Genomic DNA, 26,787 nt, shown 5'->3' with positions numbered 1-26,787 from the left:
ATCTTTTCTCAGTTAAATAGATTTCCTTTTCCTTGCATATCATTCCTTCTCATTTCATTCTAAGTAGTGTACTAGTATTTGAATGTACCATAACTGCTTTGATTAGCCACCGATTTATATAGGTTTTTTTTTCCTATTATACATGGTCACATATTGAATATTCTCTTTTTTTTTCTTTTTTGAGCTCCAGTACTAGAGCTTAGGGCTTGGGTGCTGTCCCTGAGGTTTTTTGCTTAAAGCTGATACTCTACCACTTGAGCCACAGCTCTGCTTCTGGCTTTTTGGTGGTTAATTGGAAATAAGGGTCTCATGGACTTTCCTGTCCAGGCTGGCTTTGAACCACAGTCCTCAGACCTCAGCTTTCTGAGTAGCTAGTATTAAGAGATTTGAGCTATTGGTGCCCGCCTTGAATGTTCTTGGGATATCATCACACATATTTTGAAATACATTGACAGTTTAAATTCTTAAGGGAAAAATTATTGGGCCAAATAGTATGTACATCAAATAGAGTGGTGGATAAATTGCTTAAATCTTAAAAGTATAACCACTATCAGTAGTTTTATCACAATGTGCATTTATTTTCATTTGACAGTACTAGCTAATGCCAAACATTTTATATAGATCACTGTTTTTTGTTGATTTATCTTTCATGAGTGAATTTGAGCTTTTTTTTTTATTGTTTTGGCTATATATTTTTCAGCAATCTATTTGTTTATCTGTTCTTTTATTTTGCCCCTTTTGTATTAATGTATTAGGAAGAATTCAGAGCTGCTTATCATTTGTTAGGCAAATTATCATTGCTCAGCTTTGCTTATCTTTTGATTTTGGTTTTACCCTTGAGAAGGTAAATTTATAAAGAATTTTTTTCTGGTTTCCTATGGTAGTGATGTTATACTTCATGGCTATAGTAGAGTGGGGTAGAGAATTCTGGGTAAATTTTAAAGGTCTTTACCTCTATATTCCTCCACATTATAATGTCTTTGGATGACAAAAATTTCTGATTTGTCATTGTTTAACATTGTTTTTCTTAGTAAGACTTAAGTAACTGTTTATCTTAATTAGTAAAAAGTAATTTTAGATTCAGTGAACTATGGTACTTGAAAAAGTTGAATAAGAGATTATAGAAATTTAGTAAATGATAAATGTGCTTTTAAAACTTCAGAAAAAAAGGTATCACTTAATAAATGGAATGAGGACAGTTGGTTAGTCGTTGTTTCTTCCATAGCTCTTTAGTGGTTTTTTTTTTTTTTTTTCCTGTGTCTCTTTATTGCCTTTAGTATTAATTATTTTTTAGTGTGCTGTTTTAGTTAGTTTGGTGATTTTTCAACTGCATTTAAAAAGGTATTTTCATTGTAGTTGGTGATAAAGTTATAGTTTACATTATAACAGTTTGCTTAGTATCAGTAAAACAGGAACTTTGTCCAGAATGGCCCCTTGTTCTCTCCCTGGTTGGGTGTTGCTATTGCCATATTCATTATATATGTTATAAATTCAGCAGAACTCTATTTTGATCACTGCTTGGTATCTTAGATTTTTTAAAGAAGAGAAGAAGTAGGAAAGATACATTGATAGCTTTGTAGATGTTTACTATTTCTGGTACTCTCATTTTTTTCCTGTGTATTTGAGTCTCATGTCTTTTTTTGTCAGCTTGATGGACTTCCTTTAGAATTTCATACAAGTTAAGTCTATTAGCAAAATTTCTCAGCCTTTAACTGTCTTCATTTTTTTTATTTTTAAGAATAGTTTTGCTTTTTTTCCAGCTCTTTGAATATATGATTCCACCATCATTGTTTGTGATTGAGAGTTAGCAATTAATCTTACTAATCATTTCTTGTACCTGCTGAGTCATTTTTTGCTTTCTGCTTTCAAGATTTTTCTCTTGTGTTTGCTTTCAGTTGTTTAACAATGTATTTAGGAATGAGTCTCTTTGGAGTTATCCTACTGAAATTTCATTGAGCCTCATAGATCTGTAAATTTATTTTTCTTAAAAAGGTTGGAAAATCTTTGACATGAATTTTGTTAAGTTTTGTTTTACTTTCTTTTCCTTAGTCTGGGTGTTGTCCTTCCTGTCTTTGAGTTTCTTATTAAATTTTTCCTTCAGTCTTTTTTTTTTCTGAATTTTTAATTGGACAATTCCTATGATGTGTCTTTAATCTTGCTGATTTTTTTCTATGTTATCTTGAACCAGCTGTTGAGTCTTTCTTATAAACTTAATTTTAGTTACTTTACTCTTTAACTCAGAATTTCCATTTGGTTCTTTTGCATATTTTTTTGCCTTTATTGAAAATTTTATTTGTACCCTATTTGTAAACTGATTGCTTTCATAGTTTAAAAATATTTAAAACATGGTCTTTTTATTAACATAACATAGATGTTTTGAAATATCTACCAAAATTAATATATGGGGCATATTCCAAAACAATTTGTATAAACTGCTACTTTTCTTGAATATGGGTCACATTTTTGTTATCTCTTGTAATTATTAAAAATGGCATTTTACTAAATATGCAATTAATATTGTGATTTCTTCCTTTTCCCAGAATACTAAGACTTGTGTACATTACAGTCTTGCTGGAAATAAGCCACACATTTTATTTTGGACAAGATTTTGTCTGGAAAAACAAACAAATTACTATCCAGGAAAATTCTGAAATGGAAGGATACTGAGGGGTAATTAGCTCTATCAGAAATTGAACTTTTAAGGATATAGTAAGTGTTGAAATATTGTCTTAAAAATAATTTTATACTTTCCAAAGTACGTATATGAGTTGGGCGCTGGTGACTCATACCCGTAAACCTCAGGAGGCAGAGATCTGAGGATTGCAATTTGAAGCCAACAGGCAGGAAAGCCTATGAGACTCTTATCTCAACTACCCCTCAAAAAAAAGAAAAAAAGAAAAGCAGGAAGTGGTGGTCTGGCTCAAATGGAAGAGTACTGACCTTGAGAAAAAAAGTTCAGGGATAGAACCCAAACTCTTGAGTTCAAGCCCCAGGTCTGGCACAAAAACAAAAGTATATACACGGAATTACTACGGGATTTGCTTTAGGTGGGAAAGACTATTGTAGTTTTTGCACTATTATAATTGGATTTGAAAGTACAAGATACTTAATCTCCAAGCTTGCTTAAAGAGTGAATATAAAATCTCTCTCTCTCTCTCTCTCTCTCTCTCTCTCTTTCTTTCTCTCTGTAGCATTTTTGGGATTTGAACTCAGGCCCTTACACTTGTCAGGCAGGCTCTTTACCATTTCCTGTCACATTACATACCAGTCACATTCCCTGCCCTTATTGCTTTCATTGTTTTTTTAATAGGGTCTTGCCTTTTGCCAGGTTGTCCTGGAGTGGGATTTTACTTACCAGCAATACAAATGCCTGCCATTTAATTTAGATGGAGATGGAATCTCAAACTTTTTCTAAAGCTGGCCTTGAACTGTGGTTTTCCTAATTGTAGACTCACAAATAGGATTATGAGTACGAGCCAAGCTACTGTTATTTTTTTTCTGTTTTTGTTTTTTTTTGTCTGTCATGGGGCTTGAACTCTGGGCCTGGGTGCTGTCCCTCAGCTCTTCAGCTCAAGGCGAGCCCTCTACCACTTGAGCTACAGCGCTACTTCTGGTTTTCCGGTGGTTTATTGGAGATAGGAGTCTCACGGTTTCTCCTGCCCGGTTGAACGGGCTGGCTTTGAGCCGAAATCCTCAGATCTCAGCCTCCTCAGTAGCTAGGATTACAGGCGTGAGACACCAGCGCCTGGCCTGTTTTTCTTTTTTAATTGTTGTTTTTTGTTTTGGAGTCCTGGGACTTTCGCTCTAGGCCTGGGCACTGTCCCTGAGTTTCTTTTGCTCAAGGAAAGTGCTCTTGAGCACTTGAGCCATAGCACTGCTTCTGGCCTTTTTGAGTAGTTTATTGGAGACTTAGTCTCACAGACTTTCCTACCTGGGCTGGCTTCAAACCAGTCCTCAGATCTCAGCTTTTTGAGTAGCTAGGATTACAGGCATGAGCCACTAGTACCGCCGGGCTTCAAGCTGTTCTTTTTTTTTGGCCAGTTATGGGCTTGGACGCTGTCCCTCAGCTCTTCAGCTCAAGGCTAGCGCTCTACCACTTGAGCCACAGCATTACTTCTGGCTTTTTTCTGCTTATGTGGTGCTGAGGACTCGAACCCAGGGCCTCATGCATGCAAGGCAAGCACTCTACCACTGAGCCAACTTCCCAGCCACTCAAGCTGTTCTTGATAGATGAGAATCTTTTTGAGGCCTTCAGGATAGGAAATCTCATAAAATCTTTAATTTGATACTCAGAAATGCTTACTGGGAGATATTCTTACGTACAACCCATGATGTTAGTGTTGTGTTTTATGTTTTTGTTCTTAGTGTTGTGTTTTATGTTTAGGTTTTGTTTTATGTTTTGGCTGTACTAGGATAGAAATCAGGGCCTCACACTTTCTAGTTTGAGTCACACCCTCTATCCCTTTTGGTTTTAGTTATTTTTTGGATAAATCTGTATTTTTGCTCAGGCTAGCCTCACACTGTGTATGTGTATATATATATATATATATATATATATATATATATATATGTATGTATATGTATATGTATCTTACTTTGTAGCTGGGATTACAGCTACAAAACTGGATTATATTATGCTTGATTTGTTCTTTGAGGTTGAACTTACTAACTTCTTGCTGGAGTTTGCCTCTCAAACAGTGATCCTCCTATCTCTGCCTCCTAAGTAGCTGGTATTACAGATGTGAGTCACCATACCTGGCTATGTCATTTTTGTTTTTGGAAAAACAAAAATCATCATTTCTATTTTAAGCTAGCATTTCCTATACATAATGTTACTGACCAAGTGTGTGTGGGGGCGGGGACAGGGGAGGTGCTTGTATGGGTTGCCAGCCAGTCCTGAGACTTGAACTCAATGCTTGGGTTCTGTCCCTGAGCTTTCTTACCTAAGGCTCTTATCACGTGAGCCACTACACCACTTCTAGCTCCTTGTGGTGTTTAATTGGAGATAAGAATCTCATGAACTTTTCTGCCCAGGTTAGCTTTGAACCACAATCATTAGATCCTAGCCTCCTTAGTCCTTAGGCATGAGCCTCTGGTGCTTGGCTGCTAAGTTTTTGGTATTTTTGTGGATGCCAGTCCTGGGGCTTGAACTTAGAGTCTGGGTACTGTCTTGAGTTTTTGTGCTCAAGCATAGTGCGTTACCACTTTAAGTCACTTTGAGATAAAAATCTCACAGAAAGCTAGGTACTGGTGGCTTACACCTGTAATCCTAGCTACTCAGGAGGCTGAGAGCTGAGGATCGAAGTTCAAAGACACCCTGAGCAGGAAAGACCTGAGGCTCTTATCTCCAATTAACCACCAGAAAACCAGAAATGGTGCTGTGGCTCAAGAGGTAGAGCACTCGCCTTGAGCAGAAGAACTGAGGGACAGCGCCCAGGCCCAGAGTTGAAGCACCAGGACTGACAAAAGTCTCACAGACTTTTCTGTGCAGGCTGGCTTTGAACTATGATTCTCAGATTTCAGCTTCCTGAGGAGTTAGGATTATTGGTGTGAGCCACCAGCACCTGGTTGGTCTATTTATTTATTTATTTATTTATTGGGTCCCGTCGTGGAGCCTGAACTCTGGGCTTGGGCCTGTCCCTCAGCTCTTCAGCTCAAGGCTAGCACTCTACCACTTGAGCCACAGCGCCACTTCCGGCTTTTTTTTTCTGCTTATGTGGTGCTGAGGAATCGAACCCAGAGCCTCAAGCATGCAAGGCAAGTGATCTACCACTGAGCCACCTTCCCATCCTGGTCAAGTTTTATATTTTGATATTCAATGTGATTTTTAAACTGTAATCTTTTCTATTATTAGTAGTTATATATCTTTGGGTGCTACTAATAATTGGCTTTGTTATTTTGTTGGCTTCTTTTAACTTTGTAGATTTCACAAAGCAGATAACAATAGTGTTTTTGAATGGTTGCTTAATCTTCCCTATTCTCTAATCTTTTAGTCTCTGTAATTGTGAATTCATGTAATACTTCATTTTTCTGAAGCTGTTGGACTCCAGGTCTAGGCAAGGTATTCCTTAAAAGGGCAGGGTTTGGGGGTTGGTTTTTCTTTTGGTGGGGGGTTGGTTTTTGTTCTTTGTTTTTTTTAAATTATTTACTCTCTCCTACTGTTGTACTTTTCCCACTATCCCACCTAAAAATTAAATGAGTGTACTTGTTATTCACACAAATGTTAAATTTACAGAGTGATCACTTGGGATTAATGTTCATTTGCAGATACTATTGTATAGCGTTTCCCTCCTCTAATGTGTTTTGTTTGTTGTATATGTGCTTTATTGTAGGAACTGAAAGTCATAATTGGTTGAAGTGGTATAAAGGTTTTCGAAGCCTATGAAAGGTAGAAACTCAACCATGGTTTCTTGCTCAACTCTACAGCTTTCCCTTCCTTGAAGTCTTCATTTTTACCCTAGGCTCAGGTAATTTTAATACTTACTTTTCTTAATGCTAAGTAAGTAAATTTTTTTCTAATATGAAAACATTTTGTTTTTGCTGTTGCACTTCCATGTTTGGTTTGTATAATTAATAGTTTCTGTTTCCATTTTTACTTACAAAAGAAAATATTTTTTACTTGATTTGATTTTTTTCTCAAAACAGTTTCTAGTCAAAATTGATATAATGCTGTTTTAGATTTTCATTTCAGTTTAACACAAAATGTGTATATTCAGTAATCATAAGTGAATTTAAGAGATGTTTCCTTTTTTTGTAATATTTAAACATTCTTATCGTACAACTATTTCTTCAAATAGTTGTATAAAGGGGTTTTGGTTTAATATGTTACTTTATGTGTATAACACATCTTGATCAGAGTCAGCCCCCTTCATCATTCTCTGACATATTTTCTTGTTTAAACTTGTTTCTTAACAGAATGCATATTTGTCTTCTTGTCCTTACATTTCCCAGGATTTCCATTTAAACTATTTTAATACTGGAAAAAATAAACCTACGAAATCTAAGTTAGTGTGTTTATAATTTTAAGAATATGATTAAAACATTAACTACTGTACATTTGTACATATTATATTTGCCTATATTATAAAAAGCAATCTTACAGACGATTCAGAAATATTTATATTTGAAATATAGTATTTAATTGTTATCTAGACTTGGCTATTGATATAGGCTAATAAAGGTATACTTGTCTTTGTTTGAAAACTGCATGCAAACTCACTCAGTTGTATGAGGTTCTAGCTTTATTATGATCCAGGTGCAACTCTTTATTTGTTTGTTCTCCAGTTGTTACGGGCAGTTTATTTTAACATCTGTATTTGCACACAATATCCTTTGATCAGACTCACCTCCTCTGTCATTCTTGCTCTGCTTTTCTTTTTCTTTTTCTTTTCTTTTTTTTTTTTTTTTTTTTTGGTGCTAGTGATTGAGTCCAGGGCATCACTCATGCTAAGTATGGTTTCTTCTGCCATTGGAGAGTATTTGTAGTCTTCCTATCTTGTTGCCCTAGATGGTAACCATATTGTCTAGAACTTTGTCATCTGACCATAACTAATTAAATGGAAGGCAATCATGTGTCTTACATAGTTTTTATTATTAGGTAGGAAGGAGAGAACATTTTCTAAGGAGACGGTCATCTGGCTTGTCATGCTAGGTTTGTGTCAGATTTACTTTCCATTTTGAAAATAAAGTGATATTGGTTTAAATAGCTAACACGATTCTGTCCTAAAATGTATGTTGGTTATTACTATATGGAATATATTAAAAATAACCACTAGATATTGTCTGTTTCTAGTATATGTAAGAAAGTCTATTTGGCTGTGTGTGTGTGTGTGTGTGTGTGTTTGTGTGTGTGTGTGTGTGTGTGTGTGTGTATGTGTGTGTGTGTGTGTGTTTGTGTGTAGAGTTTGAACTTAGGGTCTTGGTGCTTGCTAGGTTGTTGCTTTGCTACTTGAGCCATACCCTCAGTCTTTTTGATGTTAGTTTTAGTTTTCCAAAATGTGCAAATAGTGTCTCACTTTTTGCCCAAGCTGACCTGGGCTATAGTCCTTCTATTTTTTGTTTTGTTTTCATGCCAGTTTTGGGGCTTGAACTTAGGGCCTGGCTCTGTCTGTGAGCTTCTTTTGCTCAACGCTATCACTTTACCACTTGAGCCACAGTTCCACTTGCAACCTTTTTAGTATTTTAGAGGAGTCTCATGAACATTTCTTCCCTGGTTGGCTTTGAATCGTGATCCTCATCTCTCAGCCTCCTTAGTAACTAGGATTATAGGCATGAACCATTTATGCTTTCTGTATAGTTGGGACAACAGACATAGAGTTTATTAGTTGAGATGGGGGTCTCATGGACTTTTTGCTTGGACTGGTATCAGACTGAGATCTTCCCAATGTCTGCTTTGCATATAGTTATGAGCCACCACACCTTGGCTGGTACTGGGGTTTTTACCTCAGGACTTTGTGCTTGCTAGGCAGGTGTTTATGACCTAAGCCATGCCCAAGCATTTTTTTCTTTATTTTTATGGGGTCTCATATTTTTCCCTGGACTGAGATTCTCATATGTCTGTCTCCCAAATATCTGGTATTAAAATAATGTGCCAGGCGGGACGCTGGTGGCTCATGCCTGTAATCCTAGCTACTCAGGAGCCTGAGATCTGAGGATCACTGTTCAAAGTCAGCCTGGGGGCTGGGAAGGTGGCTCAGTGGTAGAGTGCTTGCCTTGCATGCCTGAGGCCCTGGGTTCGATTCCTCAGCACCACATAAGCAAAAAGAAAAAAGCCGGAAGTGGCGCTGTGGCTCAAGTGGTAGAGCGCTAGCCTTGAGCTGAAGAGCTGAGGGACAGTGCCCAGGCCCAGAGTTCAGGCCCCATGACCGGACCCAAAAAAAAAAACAAAAACAAAAAAAAAAAACAAAAAACCAAAAAAAACAAAGTCAGCCCGGGCAGGAAAGTCCATGAGACTCTTACCTCCAGTAAACCACCAGAAAACTGGAAGTGGCGCTGTGGGTCAAGTGGTAGAGTACTAGCCTTGAGCTGAAGAGCTGAGGGACATTGCCCAATCCCAGAGCTCAAGCCCTACGACCGACAAACAACAACAACAAAGTAATAATGTACCAGTACACCTGGCTTGTCTTTTAGATAAGGTTTCAGTAACTTTTTATTGGGGCTGTCCTCAAACTCCCCATCCTAACTGGCTTGGATGTTAGGTATCAGTCATCATGAACTACCCAAAAAGTATTTTTTATATTTTTCTTATCATTGTGTAAGACTAGAAAACTTAGTTTCCTAAAAGAATCAATATGTTGAATATTAATATATGAGTAATTGATGTAGTCATAAAATGTAATGAACGGAATAACTAGGAAACAAAGTGTAGGATTCCTCTTAATTTGCCTTTACTTTCTCCTTTTGTTAAATTATAGGCTTTTAAAATATAATTTTATTGTTAAAATTATAATTTTATTAAGGTGTTAACCATTTCATATCAGTAATGAATATTTTTATTTTTTGATAATGTCACCCCTTTCTTCTCTTTCCCATCCCATCCTTGCCCACAAGTTTCATAGTTCATTTTCTGCATAGTGTATATTGAATACCATGACTGCATTTGTTCACCTTCCCTCCTTCCCTCCCTTTTTATGCCCCCTTTTGCCTCTCCTAAAAGACAAAAAAATCTCAAAGCAAAATATTAAAGGTATTTTAAAACAGTTTGAGTTGGCATAAATTTGATGTTTTAACATTTCTGATTATCACCATTGTTACATTATTTTCGAAGACTTCAGTGGTATTTTGGTATGCAGTGTATTCTTAAGATTTTAGTGTTTTTAAGTGAGGCTTCAATGTTAATGTAGAAATGCCCGTTAACTTTGGTTTGAATATTTATAAATTTATTTTTCTGCCGGGCGTCGATGGCTCACGCCTATGATCCTAGTTACTCAGGAGATTGAGATCTGAGGATTGAAGTTCGAAGCTAGCCAGCTGGGCAGGAAAGTCCAGTCTGTGAGACTCTTATCTCCAGTAAACCACTCAGAAAACCAGAAGTGGCACTGTGAATCAAATGGTAGAGCACTAGTCTTGAGCTGAAGAACTGAGGGACAGCCCTACTACACAAAAAATAAATTATATATACATATATATATGTATATGTTAAGAAATCATTGTATTTTCAGCTAGTCATACATAATAATGTAAATTTTCTGGTTAGTAATTGTGCTAGCAACCATTTAAATCTTGTGCTGTTAATGGTAGTAATCAGAAAGACTATTGTGTCTGGTTGCCATTGTTGCAGTGTTCCTGTTAGGAATTCTTTCTTTCTTTCTTTCTTTATTTTTGGGTCTGGTCGTGGGGCCTGAACTCTGGGCTGAACTCTGGGCCTGGGCGCTGTCCCTCAGCTCTTCAGCTCAAGGCTAGCGCTCTACCACTTGAGCCCCAGCGCCACTTCCGGCTTCTTTTTTCTTTTTGGCTTATGTGGTGCTGAGGAATTGAACCCAGGGCCTCATGCATACAAGGTATGCACCTTCTCAGCCCCTGTTAGGAATTTTTTAACTAGACGCACTTTAAAAATGAACATCCTTTTAAAACTGTAATTTTCAGTTGGGCACCCATGGCTTATACCTGTAATCTTAGCTGCTCCGGAGGCTGAGATCTGAGGATGGTGGTTCAAAGCTAGTCTAGGTAGGAAAGTCCATAAGATTCTTACATCCAAAAATGAACTGCCAAAAATGCCAGAAGTAGAGCTGTGATCAAGTGATGTTCTTGAGCAAAAGAAGCTCAGGATAGAGCCCAAGCTAGGACTAGCAAAAATAAATAAATAAATAAATATCATTGTCTCATATATTGGTTACCTAAACTAATGTAACTACTATCCTTCAAGTAAATGGATTTGCTGGAAATGATGTAGATTAGAAATGATTTGTGAAGGCTGGGCCTGTAGCCTGTAGCTGAGTGGTGGAGTACTTGCCTAGCATGCACAAGTCTGCCATAGTACCACCAAATACAACTAAACAAAGACATAAAGAGTAATTTGTGAGATAGTCTTTTTCTCTTTTACTTGTTTCAGAACAAATTCCTTGAATATCTCTCCTGCCTAAAGTGAGGTTTGAGTTCTGATTATTGATGAACTTGGGAAATTATTCTTTGCATAGAAAATGCAATGATATTTAAGTTCCTAAGCTTGCCCCTAAACTCTGTTTTGATTTAGGTAGTTGAAGTTCCACATTATTCATTGACTATTAATGGGTGATAATGTTACTGCCAAATCCAGTAAATAAGATACTTAAATAAAGTAAGATATTTAAATGAGAAATGTATTTCTTTCATGTTTAATGCAAATTAATTAAAGTAATAAGTGGTAGGTAGACATTTTGTGCACATTCTAAAGGAGAATTAGTGCTTTCAAAAATTTTAGAGAAGCTGGGCACTAGAGATTCATGCTTGTAATCCTGACTACTCAAGGAAGTTGAGATCTGATGATTATGTTTTGAAGCCAACCTAGGCAGGAAAATCTGTGAGACTGTTATCTCTAATTAGCCACTAAGAAGTAGGATAGCCACTAAAAAGTACAAAGTAGAACTGTGGCTCAAGTGGTAGAGCATTGGCCTTGAGCCAAAAACAAACAAACAAAAAACTCCCAAAAACTTAGAGACAGTGCCCAGGCCCTGAGTTCAAGTTCAAGGACTGGCACACCCCAATGTTTTTTTTTTTTTTTTGGAGGATTGTGACAGAGGCCTGCATATGTTTTTACTTTAAATCTTTTTTTAAATAAAAGGAAGTCTTAAAAGTCAGGTGCTGGTGGCTTACACCTGTAATCCTAGCTACTCAGGAGGCTGAGTACGAGGATCATGGTTCAAAGCAGCTGGGCAGGAAAGTCCATGACACTTAATCTCCAATTAACCACAAAAAAGTTAGAAGTGGGGGCTGGGAAGTTGGCTCAGTGGTAGAGCGCTTGCCTTGCATGCCTGAGGCCCTGGGTTCGATTCCTCAGCACCACATAAGCAAAAAGAAAAAAAGCCGGAAGTGGCACTGTGGCTCAAGTGGTAGAGCACTAGCCTTGAGCTGAAGAGCTGAGGGACAGCGCCCAGGCCCAGAGTTCAGACCCCACAACCGGACCCAAAAAAAAAAAAAAAGTTAGAAGTGGAGCTGTTGCTCAAAGTGGTAGAGCACTAGCCTTGAGCAAAAAAGCATTCCCAGGCCCTGAGTTCAAACCTCAGGACCGGCACATACACACAAAAAATTATTAAATGTCTTTTAAATCAAATGAGGCACTTAAATAACATCTCAGCTCATCTCTGGGCACAGTTAATTAAGTACAACTTTCTAAGGATAAAAGAAGAACTTTTACAAACCTATGGAAAAAGAAAACAGAATAAACCTATTCTTAGAAAAATAATATAGGGAATGTACCATATTTTATTGTCCTAGTACAAGTCAATTTAAAGATGCTTTTGCTGGGCCTGTTAACTAACAAAGTTGGGCATCCAGCCTTTTCCCCCTCCCTTACATTTCCTCCTGCGGTAACTTAGAATCATCTTGGGCTCCAGGAAGAACAGGATTCACTGATAAGCATCTTGTGACAAAAGGTAAACTGTCCATTTCTTTTAGAGAATACTGTATGTTTCCCATGTTCTGTAAAACTCAACAAGTTTTTCAAAGTAATGGTATGTGTACAACTGCAACAGCAACAAAGACTTGCAGTGAAGACTATATGTCTAAGTCCCTAAATAAGCAGGGGCTTTCCACATTCTTTAAGAAACAGTAAACAATTTAGTAAAAAGTTATAATTGATTTGCAAGGATTTCCAAAGAACTATCCAGAATAATCAAACTTTTTCCTTAAGAGACACTCATTTATAGGGTAGTTTCTTTTCTTTTTCTTTTTTTTGGTCGGTCATGGGGCTTGAACTCTCGGCCTGGGCGCTGTCCCTGCACTCTTCAGCTCAAGGCGAGGCTCTACCGCTTGATCCACAGTGCCACATCCAGTTTTCTAGTGATTTATTGGAGGTAAGAGTCTCATGGACTTACCTGGCTGGGCTGGCTTTGAACCGTGATCTTCAGATCTTAGCCTCCTGAATAACTAAGATTACAGGCATGAGCCACCAGTGCCTTGTAGATAGTTTATTTTCTAAGAAATATATGAAATAGAATATTTGAAGAGGGGAATTATCTTCTAATATATTTAAAAATCTTTGATCTTTAAGATTTTCTTGCTACTTAAGGATTTTGAAAGGTCAAATCATATGCTTGGTCCTTAGTATCTTATATGTATTCTGGGCTGATGATACCTGGTCTCAGGGAAGTCATGAAAAGCAAATATGAATTACATTTTTTTATTTTTCTGCTGTTAGTAAGTTTTCATGGACTATAACATAAATATGAATGTAGTTTTTATTTTTATTCAAGTAAAGGTCCTTGGTAATCTTAGTAAGTGAAAACAGTATTTTGATTTTAGTAGTGATTAGAATTCTAACCATAGAAAGCCATTGTCAAAGAAGTGATCTTAAATTATTTATTTAGAAAAGTAGTAACTAAATTGAAACAGTACATTTCCTAATTCTAGATCCTTCACTTTTGGCTGATGAATATTACATTTATTTCACTTAATCTGATAATGCAATTTTTAGGAAGTACAGCTGTGGCTCAAGTGGTAGAGAACTAGCTTTGAACAAAAATAGTGGAAGGACAACAGAGAGGCCCTGAGTCCAAGCCCCAGGATCAATACACATACATACACATGTGACTTATAAAATCTACTTTGTAAACAACATTTTGATCTTCTTTGTGATGATGTTTCTTAGGGTTTCATGATTATTGTTGCATTAGTTGCTATAATCAAATAGAACATGAATTTACAGGAACCAAGTTAAAAGAACAGATTTAAAATATTGCCTGACCTTTCTGTAATAATGGATAAAATAATATAATGTAGTCATGTTTATAGTGTCTAGTTTGTAATTTGTTACCACCACAATTAATTAAGTTAATAGTTTTATGACTAAGAATATTAATAGTGATAATATTTGATGTGTCATTTTAGGGATAGCAGTGAAGTGAAAGTGGTAGAGCTTTTGTGAAACAAGCCGGGGGCCCTGAATTCAACCCCAGTACTGCCCCCTCAAAAAAGAATTATTTTAACACATTCAAGAACATTTGTAAAAAGTAATCATTTAGAATAGAAGTTTTGACATTAGAGTTAAATATTAAATAGAAGGAAAAACATGTAATTTTGTTTGGCTCATGCCTGTAATCCTAGCTACTCAGGAGGTTCAGATCTGAGGATCATGGTTCAAAGATTCGTGAGAATTTTATCTCTATTTAACCACTAAAAAGCCAGAGCTGGAGTTGTGCTAGAGTGATAGCCTTAAACAGAAAAGCTCAGGGACAGCTCATAGGCCCTGAGTACAAGTCTCAGGACTGGCACCAAAAAAAAAAAAAAAAAGTGATTCCTCCCCCTTGCCAATTAATCTTAATGTTGCAAATATTCAACTGTTTTCCAAAAAAACCTTCCTTTGACCATGTATTATTTTGTGTTTCACCTTTATTTTAATAATTTCTAAAGAGTTCAGGTAATAGGTTCACATCTTTAAACTTAATGGGATGAGCATGCCTGTGCAACTAAACTTCCTTTCATCATTAGGTCCCTTGAAATGTCCATTTCTGAATATCTATCAGTAATATCTCCTCAGTACCCAAAGGGTGACCCCCACTGTTCTGATTTGACTATTGAAAAGTTATTTAGATATATTATCTAGAGTAAAACTCACCTATTGAAAGCGTATAATTCAATGAGTTTTATTAAATTTATAAAGTCTCCTAGTTAACAATTATTACTTGTAGTTTTAAAATATGTATTGGACCTGATGCTGGTGGCTCACGCCTATAATCCTAACTACTCAGGAGGCTGAGAAGATCTGAGGATTTCTGTTTAAAGTTATGACTCAAGTGGTAGTGCTTGCCTTGAGCTGAAGAGCTCAGGGACTACGCCCAGGCCCTGAGGTCAAGCCCCACTGACTGACAAAAAATAAAAAATAAAATATATATGTATTTTTTGTTGGTCATGGGGCTTGACCTCAGGGCACTGTCCCCGAGCTTCTTTTGCTCAAGGAGAGCACTCTACCATTTGAGCCACAGTGTCAGTTCTGGCTTTTTCTGTTTATGTGGTACTGAGGAATTGAACCCAAAGTTTTATGCATGTTAGGCAAGCATTCTACCACTATGCCACATTCCCAGCCCTGGTTTGTATTTTAATCTATTTGTTTTTATTGAACACATTTTTCTAATTTTTCATTATGATAATCACCACTGTAATCATCTTTTGTGTATATATTTGTGTATGTTTCTAGGATACACAAAGGATAAATTTCACTAAGATTGCCCCATACCATTGCTGGACATCAGTGCTTATGCTTGTAATCCTAGCTACTCAGAAGGCTGAGGTTTGCAGGTCACAGTTCAGAGCCAGCCAGGGCAGGAAAGCCCAGGAGACTCCAATTAACCACCCAAAAGCCAGAGGTGAAACTGTGGCTCAAAGTGGTAGAGGAGTAACTTTGAGCAAAAAAAACTGAGGGACAATGCCCAGGCCCTCAGTTCAAGGCCCAGAACTAGCACTAAAAAAAAAAAAGTTTCACTGAAATAAAAATTTAAATGCAGGCTAAAGGAATGTATACATCTTTAAAACTTCATACATTATTAAATGGCCATTGAAAATAAATAGTCAATCTAATTTACTCCTTATCTATAGATGGCTGTTAGTTTTTACTACCTCAACATTTGGTGTCATTTTAAAAATTTTGTAACTTTGTATTTTGAGACAAGGTTTTGCTATAGCCCAAACTGACCTTGAATGTATTATCCTTCTTGCCCCTGAGTGCTAGGATCACAGACATGCACTATCTTGCTTAGCTGGATGTATTTTTTTTTTGTTGTTTAAAGAAAAACTTATTACCAGTGGTGGTAGATGAAATATAACATTGTTTCAAATGTTGACTTCTTGGATTTTTTTTGGGGGGGGGGGGGGTCCGGTCGTAAGGCCTGAACTCTGGGCCTGGACGCTGTCCCTCAGCTCTTCAGCTCAAGGCTAGCGCTCTACCACTTGAGCCACAGCGCCACTTTCAGTTTTTTTTCTTTTTTCTTATGTGGTGCTGAGGAATCGAACCCAGGGCCTCATGCATGCAAGGCAAGCGCTCTACCACTGAGCCACCTTCCTAGCCCCTTGGATTCCTATTTTGACTTTTCAGTCAATATATGTCTTACTGAATTCATCTCTTTACTTTTTATTTTAAGGTACTTTAATATATTAAAGAATATGAATCCTTCAAATTACTAAAATTACAAATATTTTTTCTGATTTATTTTGAGTTTATTTTTGTAGGACAATACTGGGGTTTGAACTCAAGGCTTTGTGCTTGCTAGTCTGGTCACTTGAGACCACCCCTAGCCTTTCTTGCTTTCTTTCGGAAATAGAGTCTTGCATTTTGCTGGGGTTGACCTGGACTTCGATCCTTTTCCCTGTGCCTTTCCCATCCTTGGGAGGACAGATGTGCCACCATTCCCAGCTTTTTACTGGTAGAAATGGTTCCCATATCCCCATTCCCATTCAGAGCTCTGCTCGTCTTGAACATTGATTCTCCCAATCTTCATCTCCTTAGTATCTAAGATTACAAAATTGAGCCAATGAGCCCAGCCATTTTTCAGTAATAAAACAGATTAAGATTTAGTGCCTTAATATCAAAATGAAAACTTAGGTTTACTTCATTAGTCTCTGGAAGCCTATTCTAGAAATTTAAAAATTCTGAACTACAGGAATAAAGTTTTTTCTATTTACATGTATACCTTTCATAATTTAGTATTTTTTAATGTTGACATATAAAACTAACTCATTATGCTTTGTTGCCAAACTTGGTCTTTCTAGGCAGTTATACTTAAGCATGAACATTGACGACAAACTGGAAGGATTATTTCTTAAATGTGGCGGCATAGACGAAATGCAGTCTTCCAGGGCAATGGTTGTAATGGGTGGAGTGTCTGGCCAATCTACCGTGTCTGGAGAACTGCAAGAGTCAGTACTTCAAGATCGAAGTCTGCCTCACCAGGAGATCCTTGCTGCAGAAGAAGTGTTACAAGAAAGTGAGATGAGACAGCAGGATATGATATCACATGATGAACTCATGGTCCATGAGGAGACAGTGAAAAATGATGAAGAGCAGATGGAAACACATGAAAGACTTCCTCAAGGACTACAATATGCACTTAATGTCCCTGTAAGTAATTCTTTTATCAGACATTGAAGTTACAGTTAGAAATGATACTAATTTTGTTTTAAATAATATTACATGTCTTCAAAGAAATTTCAGTTTTTATCCTTCAATAGTCAAAAGATAGTTCTCTTAAATAGACTTACTAAAATATTGACTTAAATCATATTTGAAAGCTGAAATTAGATTCTTGTGTTATATTATTTTAGAAGTTTATCTTTTCCAAAATAACATTTATGTCTGTCAGATTGTGTGTATTCAAAGTTTAAGTGCTTATTTTAAAGATATTTTAACTTCTGGATTCTTCTGAAAGAGCAGAATTTGAGTCCTAAACATAGGAAACATCAAGGCGTTTTCCTGGCAGTTCTTGCCTCCCTCTTCCTCCTTTTTTTATTTTTTTAATTTTTATTATTATTTTTTTTTTAATTTTTTTTTGTTGGTCGTGGGGCTTGAACTCTGGGCCTGGGCGCTGTCCCTCAGCTCTTCAGCTCAAGACGAGCACTCTACCACTTGAGCTACAGCGCCACTTCCAGTTTTCTGGTGGTTTATTGGAGATACGAGTCTCACGGTCTCTCCTGCCCAGGCTGGCTTTGAACCTCGATCCTCAGATCTCAGCCTCCTGAGTAGCTAGGATTACAGGCATGAGCCACCAGCGCCTGGCCTTTTTATTATTATTATTTTTTTTTTTTTTTATTTTTGTTTGGTGGGGTAAGGAGTAGGAAGTCCTGGTTAAACCCAGAACCTCATGCCTGCTACAAATAGACTCTATAATGTGCATGCTAAGGACATACTCTTACCAACTGAGCTATAATCTGAGCCTCCTTCCTTTCTTTAATTTTTCTTGGTACACTCGTATTCTGTCTTCTCCACTTGCTTGATGGCTATTTTCTTTAAAATATATGTCCCGCCAGGTGCTGGTAGCTCGCTTCTATAACTGTAGATACTCTAGAAAGTCCATGAGACACTTATCACCAACTAACCACCAAAACAAAACAAAACAAAACATCTTGGGAACAGTGCTCAGGCCCTGAGTTCAAACCTCAGGAAATACACACACACACACACACACACACACACACACACACACACACTCACACTCTCTCTCTCTCTCTCTCTCTCTCTCTCTCTTGCTCGCTCTCTCTCTCTCTCTCTATTACCTACCTATCTTACACAGAGGTTCTTATATCTTTTTCATCTCCATCCATACATTCATCCATACATCCTTTCTGCTTGTCTGTCTACCTATCTATTGATTCATTGATCTGTCTGTCAATCATTTATTTGGTCTCACTATGTAGTCCAGGCAGTCCTTGAAGTTATTAGTTCTTCTATCTCAGCCTCCTCTTGAGTGCTAGGATTACAGAGTAGTGCGCCATCCATTTCAATCTTATACTCGTACTTTATTTTTGCTCTTTTTTTGTATATTTTTTTTCTTGTAAAAATACTGTACAGAGGGGTTACAGTTACATGAGTAAGGTAATGAGTATATTTCCTATCAAGGGTTGTTACCTCCTCCTTTGTTTTTCCCTTACCATCCCTTCCTACCCCAACTCCCCAGCTCCTCCCTCCTCCCCAAGTTGTAAAGTTCTTTTTCAACATAGTGTCTTGTATATTCTTATTTTTATACCATGTTCAGTAAAATCACGACCATAATGTAGTTCTCATCTGTTCTTTTTGCCTTGTGAAACTTGTTTCCTTTCAGTTTACCTAATTAGATGGACTTTTTTTCTTTATAATCTCCATATAGTCTGCTTAGAATATTACCTGTAACCATTCCCCATCACATTTTTGAAGGGTACTGGGGTTTGAACTCAAAGCCTTTTACTTGCAAGATAAGCAATCTACTATTTGAGCCACATCTCCAGTCTTTTTAGTATTAGTTTTTTTTGTTTTTGTTTTTAAGTCTCTTATTTTTATATCAGGCGTGGTCTGGATCACTGCACTCCATTTTAACCATTCTTAAATTTATAGTCCAGTACTGTATTCTTAGTGTTTTACAACAGATCTCTGGCCCTTCTTAATCTTAAAACTGAAACCCTGTATCTGTTGAACAACTTCTTCCCCTTATTCCCTATATGCAGATGGCTTACTGATTTCAATGATAATTTTCAGATTAAGAGTTTTTGGTTTCATTGATTTTTCTATTGATTTCCTGTTTTCAGTTAATAAGTTTCTCCTTTAATTTTTTATTTATTTTCTTATATTTAGGTTTAATTTGTTCTTTTCTGTGATAAGTATAATCTTAGAGGTTATTAATTTTAGATCTTTAGTTTTGTTTTGTTTTGTCAGTCATGGGGCTTGAACCCTGGGCCTGGGCACTGGTCCCTGAGCTCTTCAGCTCAAGGTAGGTGCTCTACTTCTTGAGCCACAATGCTACTTCCGGTTTTCTGGTGGTTAATTGGAGATAAGAGTCTCACAGAATTTCCTGCCAAGGTTGCTTTGAACTGTGATCCTCAGATCTCAGCCTCCTGAATAGCTAGAATTACAGGCGGGAGCCACTAGCACCCTACAAGATCTTTGTTTTTAAACAAACCTATTCAATACTGTGATCTTCCTTCTAAGCACTACTTTTAGCTGCATTACACAGGATTTTGATATGTTGACTTTTTATTTTCATTTAGTTTAGTATATTTTAATTTTTCTTGAGATTTTTTTCTTTGAACTCTGTGTTATTAGAAGTGCTTTATTTAGTGTCAGTATTTTGTCAGTGATCTTGAGAAGACTATAGATTCTGTTTTTGGATGAAGTAGTCTATAGATTGCAATAGCCTGAGCCTTATCTTTTAGATGGTCTATATAGTGATCTTTCCAAGTGAAATATGTAACTTTCTCCTTATTAAAATTTCTTTGGTGGTTCCTCATTGTCAAAATCTACTTTATAATCAAACCTCTCTTATTTAAGTCATTTTACAGCAGTTTAGCCCTATACCCTATATCATACTTTAAGCATATCAGATTAGTTTCTCAACTCCACTGATTTTCTATTATTTTTTGTTTTTGTGTTGGTACTGAGGCTTGAACTCAGAGCCTCACAGAGCTCCCTTGGCTTTTTCTCTCAAGGTTGATTTTCTACCACTTTAGTATATCTTTTACTTCTAGTCTTTTGTTGGTTTATTGGAAGTAAAGTCTCTTGGACCCTCAGATTGTGATAGGTAGTATCTACTAGAACCAGGCTTGTATTTTTCTATTACTCTTGTAAACATTTTGCCTATGCTTATAATATTTTGTGTTGACAATTTCCTGTTGTTCACTTTGCAGCTTAAAAACTTTCTTTTTTGTGTGATTTTCATTATAACAACTTTTTTTTTTTTTCCTTTTGCCGGTCCTGGAGATTGAACTCAGGGCCTGGGCTCTGTCCCTGAGCCTCTCTGTGCTCAAGGCTAGCTCTCTACCCCTTGAGCCACAGCGCCACTTTCAGCCTTGTCTGTTTATGTGGTATTGAGGAATTGAACCCAAGGCTTCATGCATGCTCGACAAGCACTCTACCACTAAGCCACATTTCCAGCTCTAACATATTTCTTTGCTTTAAAGATTGTTGTCATTGGGCTTTAAGGTATACACTTCTCTACTGCCCCCTCCCCCAAATAATGTTAGGTACAAGTTCTTTTAGAGGGGGTGGAGGGTGTGTATGTGTGTGTTGGTACAGAGACTTTAATTATGTACCTCAAGCTTTTGCTTGGCTTTTTCACTGGTGCTCTACCACTTGAGCTATTCATCTGATTCTGGTTTAGAGATTTGTCTGCTCAGACTGGCTTCAAACCTTAATCCTCTGATTTCAGCGTCATGAGTAGGTAAGATTAGAGGACTAAGTCAAGGCAGTCATACTACCACTTGAGTCACCCCTCTAGACCCTTTTTTGCCTCGATTAGTTTCAGATAGAGTCTTTTTATTGCCTGGGTTCAGTCCTTCTATTTGTGATTCCTATCACTGGCGATAACAGGCTTATTACTTAGTGCATGACGCCCTGTCTCAACTCCTGTCCCCTCACCTTCCTCTCTCCCCCCAAAAGTTCGCTGTAAGTCTTTTATAATGGCATTTTTTCAGTTTACTTTTTTTTTTTTTTTTTTTTTTAGTGGTATTGGTGTTTGAATTCAGGTCCTCATGCTTGCTAGGCAGGTCCTCTATCACTGAGCCATACTAAGCCCATACCTTTAACCTTTGGTAGTGATGTTGCTCTTATACTGGAATTTGTCTTTTTCTTACTCTGGGTAGACATGTTGATTTTTCTGGTCTCTTTTTCTTAGTCAGGGTAGAGATTTATCAGTTTTCCTAGTTTCTTTCATGAATCAAGATTTTTTTTCTTTTGATTGATATGATGAAACTTTCATTATTTATTGTTTCCTTCATCTTTAGCTTTCATTTGCTTTTATTTTCTTTTTAAAGTAAAGATAGGATGACTTGATTTTAGAATTTTCTTCCTTTCCTTTGTATGTGTTTGTTGGGCAGCATTGGGGACTGTATATAGGGCCTTTACATGCTAGATGACTGCTTTATTATTTGAGCCAACCCCCCAGACTTTTTGTTTACGTAATGTTTTTGAAGTAAGTCTCACAAACTTTGCCTCCTGAGTAGCTGGAATAATGCATATCCTACCATGCTTGGCCCACTTTCTTCATTTTTGTTATAAATACTTGAAGACTCTTTTAAATTGCTTTTGATGTTAATTTCATTATATTATAATTTAAAATACTTCTAAATTTCCTCTATTTTTGTTTTTTTGACCCATGAGTTAATTGGAAGTGTTAATTTATTATTGTAGTCAAAGAATACACATAATGAACTCAGTCCTTTTAAAATTATTAAGTCTTTCATTTCAGTGCTTAGCAGATGAGCTAATTGGTTAATATTTTGTGTTCACTTGAAAAGAATATGTATCTGGCTTTTGTTATGTAGTTTATTTTATAATTGTCAATAAGGACAAGTTGTGTAATTATATTCTTTGATTCTTTCATATTTTTACTTATTTATGTACTCTCTTCCATCAGTTACTGTTGAAGACTCTAATAGCTAATTTGCAAAATCACCCTATGTTGCATTCAATTGTCATTAGTTATGGTTCTTTCTCATGTTTTGAGATGTTCTTTGGGGCTTATCTGATTTTTTCCTACAAAGTTAAGCATTTTTGACACATGTATTATGGAAGTGTTGCCACGTTTGGTTGCTTGGTTAAGATGGTAACTGCTAGACTCTGCCACTGTATGTTACTCTTACTGTTCAACTCTCCTTCCTTCCCATCTTCCCTTCTGTACTCCCTTCCTCCCTCCCTCTCCCCCTCTCTCTCTTTTCCTCCCTCCTTGCTTGCTCTCTCCCCACCTCTCCCTCCCTCCCTTCTTTCCTTCCTTCCTATCTGTCTGTCTGCCTTCCTGCCCCTACACACTCTTGTTCTAGGAGTTGAACCCAGGGCCTCATGCCCTGGATAGTAGGCAAATACTTTACAGTCCCAGCCCTCCCCATTGCATTAAAGAATTTTTACTCATTTATTTATATGGATCAATACAGACTTAGGTTTAAAATTTTTACTTTAGGTTAATAATATCTCTTACTAAGATTATTTTAGCACTCTGTTAATATTTGTCCAGTTGGTTGGGGATGTAACAAAACCTTGGTTTAAAAAAAAAGGGGGAAGGGGCTGGGGCTGGGAAGGTGGAGCGCTTGCCTTGCATGCATGAGGCCCTGGGTTCGATGCCTCAGCACCACATAAGAAAAAAGAAAAAAGGCGGAAGTGGCGCTGTGGCTCAAGTGGTAGAGCGATGGCCTTGAGCTGAAGAGCTGAGGGACAGCGCCCAGGCCAAGTTCAGGCCCCATGACCGGGCCCCCCCCCCCCCAAAAAAAAAAAACAAAAAAGATTTGACCAATGGGCACCTTCTTAAACTGGCTTTCTGTTCTTTAGTGTGTTCTTCAGTCTTTGAACACTTTCTTAATTCCTGACATGTTTTCTGGCCTTACTTTTCCTGCCTCAGTCCTGAAGTCAGCTATTTTTCCAAAGAGTTCTAGTTCTAGTATTTAGAAGCTAAGATCTTGATGCTTACCATGCTGTTTAGATTTTGATTTTCTTTTTGCCTACTTAGAAATAAGCTTCTTTGACTCATATTCAACTTTATTCACCCCATCCCTTGTTAGCTTAACCCTCTTATGTAGGTACTTTCTAGCAGGAAATGTTAACTTTTTTGTCATTTAAAAAAAATTAATACTTTTTAGTATTAAAAATTGCAAAGGATTTTAATATGGCACTTGTGCATATATTGTATTTTGCTCAGAATAACCCTTTCATTTTCTATTTCCCCATCCTCAAAACCTCTTTTGATCAACAGCTTTTATTGAGACAATGTCTTCGTGCATTGTTGAATTGCATTACAAAATTATTCACCCTCTTTTCCCCTTCTTTCCTCCCCTCCCCATCTAGTTCTATAGTTCAAATCTCTCTCTCTCTCTCTCTCACACACACACACACACACACACACACACACACACACACGCATGCACACGCGTGCGCGCCTGGCTTCTTTATCCTTTATTTACTTATTAAATTCTCTGTAATCACCCATAGACGTGGGTCTAGGATTCTGTCTCCACAGCAGTACTTGTTGTCCCATCCCTGCATGGATGCTGTTTTCTACCTACATGTTCTTTGACATCTTGAACTGGACCTTAGCACCACATGGACATTCCCTACCCTTTGTGGCATTCTGCTTTGATAGATCATGCTGTTCTACACCCACTTTATTACTTTCTTCACCTCTTTTCTGATGCCCACTCTAGGCTGCCTGTCATTCTACCACAACATAGACCCTTCCTATGCTGCCTGGACTCCCAATACCTCATGCTGAATTGAATTCTATATGGAAAATCTTCTCATTGTGCTTGTTCTTTGACATTTTGAAAGAAGTCTTATTTTGTTTTTTTGATTGTGCTGGTGATCCTTTCTAGGACCTCATATACTGATAGGTGAGCAGTCTACCACTGGGCTATACCCGCAACCCTTTTCTGACATCTTGTATTGGGCAGCCTTCCCATGCACAAAACTCTCTTCATTCTGACAGAGACTGTTTTGCCCTAGCTTAAGGCTTTAGGGGTGAGTTGTTCATGGATAAAAAGAGGATAGGGACTTCATAGTCACACTTCTTCCTTCTCCACATGCCTAACCTCTGGCCATCTCAAATCTGCTTTCCATCCCTGTAACTTATTCAGTGTGGGAATGTCTTATTAATTACATCACGTAACATGAATTTCTTAGATTGACTCTTTCATTCGATATAATGCTCTTGAAAACCATCTAGGTTTTGTATGTCAATAACTTGTTCCTTTTTATTTTTTATTTTACTAATCTTATTATCTTTATTAGAGTAATTGGTTCTCTATCATCTAAGCTACCTTCCCATGGTAATTTGGTTATGTTTGGAAAAACATTGGTGAGCAAGGAGTTTTTAAGGTTTTTCAAGTGTCTCATATAATAAATACATTTTATGACGTTAACATATATTAGCTTTAGCTGTGGGGTTTTGGCTTTTAAAAAATATTTTTATGGGGCTGGCAAGATGGCTCAGTGGTATAGTACTTGCCTTGCATGCATGAGGCCCTGGGTTCAATTCCTCAGCATCACATAAGCAGAAAAAAAAAGCTGGAAGTGGGGCTGACTCTCAAGTGGTAGAGTGCTAGCCTTGAGCTGAAGAGCTGAGGGGCAGCACCCAAGCCCAGAGTTCAGGCCCCACAACTGACCAAAAATAAAAATAAAAAATATATATATATAATATATAAAATAAAATATATATAAATACATGTATATTTATTATGGTTTATATCTGTTATACAGGGTGGGGAAGATTGCATTGTTATATCTCCACAACGTTTACATGGTATCTAAATTTCACTCTTATTATTCACTGCCTTTTATTATAGTGTATTCTGTGGTATAACTGTATCATAGAATAATAATTCTATTACTGAGGGACATTTTTAGCCATTGGTTATTTTACAGTAAAGCTGCTGTGAACATTGATGTGCAGATTTTATGTGGACAGAAGTGATCATAGTCCCAAGATAATCTACCATACATGTCACATAGATCTAATCATTTGCATTTTATGCCATTTTTCATATGAATTATTACACATAGGATCTTGATGGACTTTTACAATCTACTCTTTCTTAATTTTTTAAAATTCTTTATTCTTCTACAGTTTCTTCAATGTCTGCTTAAAACTTTATCTTTTTATGGTTGTCCAAAGTTGAGTCCTAGTATGCCTAAAAGACAATAATACATGAAGACTCTATGAAAAACTGAATCATGCCACATAGCAGACAGGTAGAGCTAAGGGATTTTTAAAAGATTATCTATTGAGAGTAAGTGATTACATAACCTTAAAGGCAAAGTTGTAAGAGGCAGGACTTGGAGACATAATTATGTATATAAAACTATGTATGTGTGTGGTGACTTGGGCTACTCAGGAGGCTGAGATGTGAGTATTGTGATTCAGAGTCAGCTCAGGTAGGAAAGTCTGTGAGACTCTTACCTCCAATTAACTACCAGAAAACTGAAAGTGGAGCTGTGGCACGAAATAGTAGAAGAGCACGAGCTTTGAGCAAAAAAAACCCCTCAGGGACAGCACTCAGGCTTGAGTTTAAGCCCCGGGACCAACAAAAAAAGGAAAACAAAAGCTTCACAATAGAGCAGTATGATCCTAAAACCCAAATATAGACTTTAAACAGATTTAACAGGCCTTACATCCTTTTTAGATTATTCTAAAGCCTTTTAAAAATTATTTTGATAGTTGGGCACTGTTGGCTTAAGCCTGCAATCATTCTAACTACTTAGGAAACCAAGATTTCAGAATTGGTGTTGGAAGCCAGCACTGGCAGAAAAGTCCAAGAGATTCTTATCTCATTAACCAACAAAAAGCTAGAAGTGAAATTATGGTTCAGGTGGTAATGTGCCATCCTTGAGCAAAAAAAGCTAAGGAACAGGGCACAGGCCCTGATTTCAACCTCCAGTACCAGTGTATACACATGTACAATGGATTTTGAACCATTTTAAATCAGTGGTTTTCTTTTTTCAAAAGTTGCTTATTCATTATGCTTATTCATAACTTTTTTTCATGGTAACTTTTTTATTGTTGATTCAGAACAAGAATTTGAGTTTTCTCAAATTGTTAATAACTTTAGGTTCTATCTCCTAGATAAAGTCTCTCTTAGTGTCTGGTAACAATTTAAATAAAAATTATTATGGCAATTATTAGCTTTCAGAATTTTTATTGACCCTCTACTCTAAATCAGTATGAAACAAGTTTTTGACTCCAGATTCAAGCTTCTGCAATTCTACATGTCCATTCTGGCCAGTTGCCCCTATATGCCAAATAAAGAAAGGATAATGTAAAGGCCAGAGAAAAGAAATTGATTATTGGTACTGACAGCCACAGGAAGGCCAGTTATTTTCAGCTGTCTTCATGGTAGAACCTTGATCTATAGGTTCAAATAGGCAAAAAATTGGAGGTAGGCCAAGAGATGTACATGATTATTGAATAATCCTGGTCATAGTTGTCTTCCCCAGTGATC

At 37.0% G+C, this 26,787-nt stretch overlaps 1 protein-coding gene across 2 annotated transcripts in view; it reads left to right on the top strand.

Moving 5' to 3' along the window:
• Znf148 (zinc finger protein 148) overlaps positions 1–26,787 on the top strand; it is a 109,101-nt gene that overhangs the window by 33,170 nt on the left and 49,144 nt on the right. The window contains exons 1-3 of one of the 2 annotated variants that reach the window (XM_042669543.1): positions 2,694–2,709; positions 6,333–6,467; positions 16,897–17,245. In XM_042669543.1, coding sequence (XP_042525477.1) covers positions 16,913–17,245 — 333 coding nt within the window. In that variant the 5' untranslated portion in view covers positions 2,694–2,709; positions 6,333–6,467; positions 16,897–16,912. Of the gene's footprint in view, positions 1–2,693; positions 2,710–6,332; positions 6,468–16,896; positions 17,246–26,787 lie in introns of those variants that run through there. The other variant, XM_042669537.1, reaches the window with a different exon arrangement.

Source organism: Dipodomys spectabilis, unplaced genomic scaffold (assembly GCF_019054845.1).
Source record: "Dipodomys spectabilis isolate Male_0828 unplaced genomic scaffold, ASM1905484v1 ptg000017l, whole genome shotgun sequence".
NCBI lineage: Eukaryota > Metazoa > Chordata > Mammalia > Rodentia > Heteromyidae > Dipodomys > Dipodomys spectabilis.
Note: the sequence above shows the minus strand (reverse complement) of the source record. Positions and strands in the feature narration are given on the sequence as shown.